Here is a 2,537-nt window from a genome sequence, read left to right on the forward strand (position 1 = left end):
ATGACAGAGTTTATATACTGCTGGGTGGGTGCTTTGATGTTACTGATAGTGAATTTTATTTTATTCATAAGATTAGTTAGTAGAGTTACCAATCGTCCCGTAAAAAGACGGAATCGTCCCGTATTCAGAGGAAATATTACGCTTATCTGGCTTATCATAGGAAAAATGAATTGAGACTGTGTCTTTATTAACATTATTACATGTACCAACCACTGTCAGCTTTGTTTTGAGAAGCTACTGTCCCAGTTTGTATGAAGTAAGTAGTCCTGCAGCCATTGTGGCCTTCTGACACATCTAATACCACCTGTGTCCCTTGGTTTCTCTCAGCAGCTCCTCCTTCTGGCTTCATTGTATAAATTTACACGTTCAGTTTTTTCTACTTTCAATTACTTTAATTGCTTCTTTGAGAAGAATAAGGGCTGTTTATGGAGCAGTCAAATGATTGCCTCGTGTGACACCAAAGAAAGCGTAATGCCAATGAAATATTTAATAATCAGCTACCTGCAGTTATAACAGTACCCAAATGTACTTTGCAAAATATGTTTGTTTGTTTTTATTCACACAGGCTTCCGTACCATATATGCAAAGAGTAAATTAGTAAAGGTAAAGATGAAGATGAATGTGATTTCTGAGGGTAATCACAAGATTTAGCTCTAAGATTATCTATAATCTCTGACCTTCAGTTTTCTAGCCACTTCCACATGGTTGTCATAGACGAGGACATCGGCAATGAGGTTCTCCCTCTCCTTGGAGAAGGACAACTGTCCCTCTGTGACATGTGGCTCAACAATTACCTTCAGCAGAGTGTGAGGACACCTGGTCCCATCCCACACCTGGGAAAATAAAAAAAACATGATATAAGTAATGAGCACGACACACATTTTTGACCTGATAAAAGCACAGAAACATGCAGGTGATGCTCATCTAGTCATCTGTCACTCTAATTTTGCAGCATTTTGCAGCCCGTACAGTCTCAAAAAGCTCTATGCCTGAATACAAACATGGTGCCTAAAAAGCAGAAGCAATATCACACTGTATTGGAATAGAATCATGAAAGAATCACAAAGCCTGAACAGCTATTTGAAAACAGGCATTACTAAATGGAACAGAGAAAGATTATGCATGGTGAGTTGTCACTGGCCTCTTACAACATTAAGGTTCTGGATTTGAAGGTTCTGGTCAGGTGGCACCAACACATGATCCCAAGACTACAAGGATGCAAGTATTCTTCCACCAATTGTCACTTTTGGTGTCTGAGTGAAACACAACATTCCACTGACAGTTTTGATCTTCTTTTTGATGAGGTTTTCTTTTCTTTATCAAATAGCCTGCTATAATTTGAAAAACATATTTTCCTGATTGTATGTGTTGTTGCATAACAAAAGACTCTAGAAGTGGGTGAGAGCTGACTGGCAAGAGCCTGGCGTTTACTGCCAAATCCTATTCAAATTTATCTCCCCCATCACTGGCAGGAAACCAGTCACCACTTACAGCGTAGCTTCTGTTCTCAAACCTGAGGTGTAAAGTAAAACACATCAGTAGCAAAACAAAACACATGAGATCTCTTCCCAGTTGAAGCCACAAGATTACGGATGTTAATTCACGTGGAAAACAAAGGTTAACAAATTCTTTCAAAAACATTCACATGGCATTGAAAAGTGCTTTTCTTCAGGTTTCTTACCCTCAACAAGGTGCAGGTGGTATCAACAGGGGCCTTGGCCAGCAGCTGGCAGGTCAGGTCAAAGTAAGCTTTGGGCTGAACAGCAGACAGCGGGACTGTGCTGGTAACTGAGGCGAAGAGAGCCTGACTGGCAGCCCAGGATCGTAGCTCCTCCACCGTCCGCTGGTCGTCTGGGTCAAAGTGGAATGAACGGCTGGATGTCCGCGGTTCGACCGGTGCACCTTTCACCCCATCAAATGTTACCACAGAAAAACCAAAGGTGTTGACCAGCGTGATGGACTTGTTGAAAACTTGAGCCTGTGTAGACAGATGTAGAATTATTTATTACATTTCACATGAATAAAGATTATTCATCAATACATTAATATTACTATTTATTAATAGAGGTGATTTTGCAATATTTAATTCTCACCTGAAAATTTACAAATCAGTAGGGCAAAATATAGATACTAAACACACTAAATGCACTCTGCAGTCTTGCACCTTAACTCTGTGCATGCGAACAATGTCTCCATTCCGAAAGATTTTGGGATGGTCCTCCAGTTTCTCACAGAAGATGGTGCAGCCAATCTTTTCATTAGAGTGGTCAGTAATCTTCAGGCTAGAGCAGAAATCTGTGAAAAGAGAACTTTATGATATCAGAAAAAAGTGTCTAGTCTACCATAAAAACAATTCAACTGGTTCAAAGACTAGGACAGTAAGCACCAACACTTGTCTTCTTCGCCTGTCCCTCCTGAACCTTCCTCCTCAGTGTGTCAAATGTTAAGCTATTCCTTGGGCTTTTTTGGTAATGATACTTCTAATGCAACCTGGCTTTAGCTTTGGAGGCCAAGCTCAGTGAACTGAAGAAACAGCT

At 40.4% G+C, this 2,537-nt stretch overlaps 1 protein-coding gene across 1 annotated transcript in view; it reads right to left on the reverse strand.

The window, feature by feature from the left end:
• The window catches only part of pot1 (protection of telomeres 1 homolog), a 58,561-nt gene that overhangs the window by 31,949 nt on the left and 24,075 nt on the right, over positions 1-2,537 (reverse strand). Inside the window, exons 7-9 of the mRNA XM_005747622.2 lie at positions 2,165-2,295; positions 1,682-1,978; positions 678-833 (exon numbers count right to left, since the gene is read on the reverse strand). Of these exons, the coding sequence (XP_005747679.2) occupies positions 678-833; positions 1,682-1,978; positions 2,165-2,295 (584 nt within the window). The remainder of the gene's footprint in view (positions 1-677; positions 834-1,681; positions 1,979-2,164; positions 2,296-2,537) is intronic.

The sequence above is a fragment of the Pundamilia nyererei genome, unplaced genomic scaffold (genome assembly GCF_000239375.1).
Source record: "Pundamilia nyererei isolate P.nyererei 1_Seehausen unplaced genomic scaffold, PunNye1.0 scaffold00201, whole genome shotgun sequence".
Taxonomy (NCBI): domain Eukaryota; kingdom Metazoa; phylum Chordata; class Actinopteri; order Cichliformes; family Cichlidae; genus Pundamilia; species Pundamilia nyererei.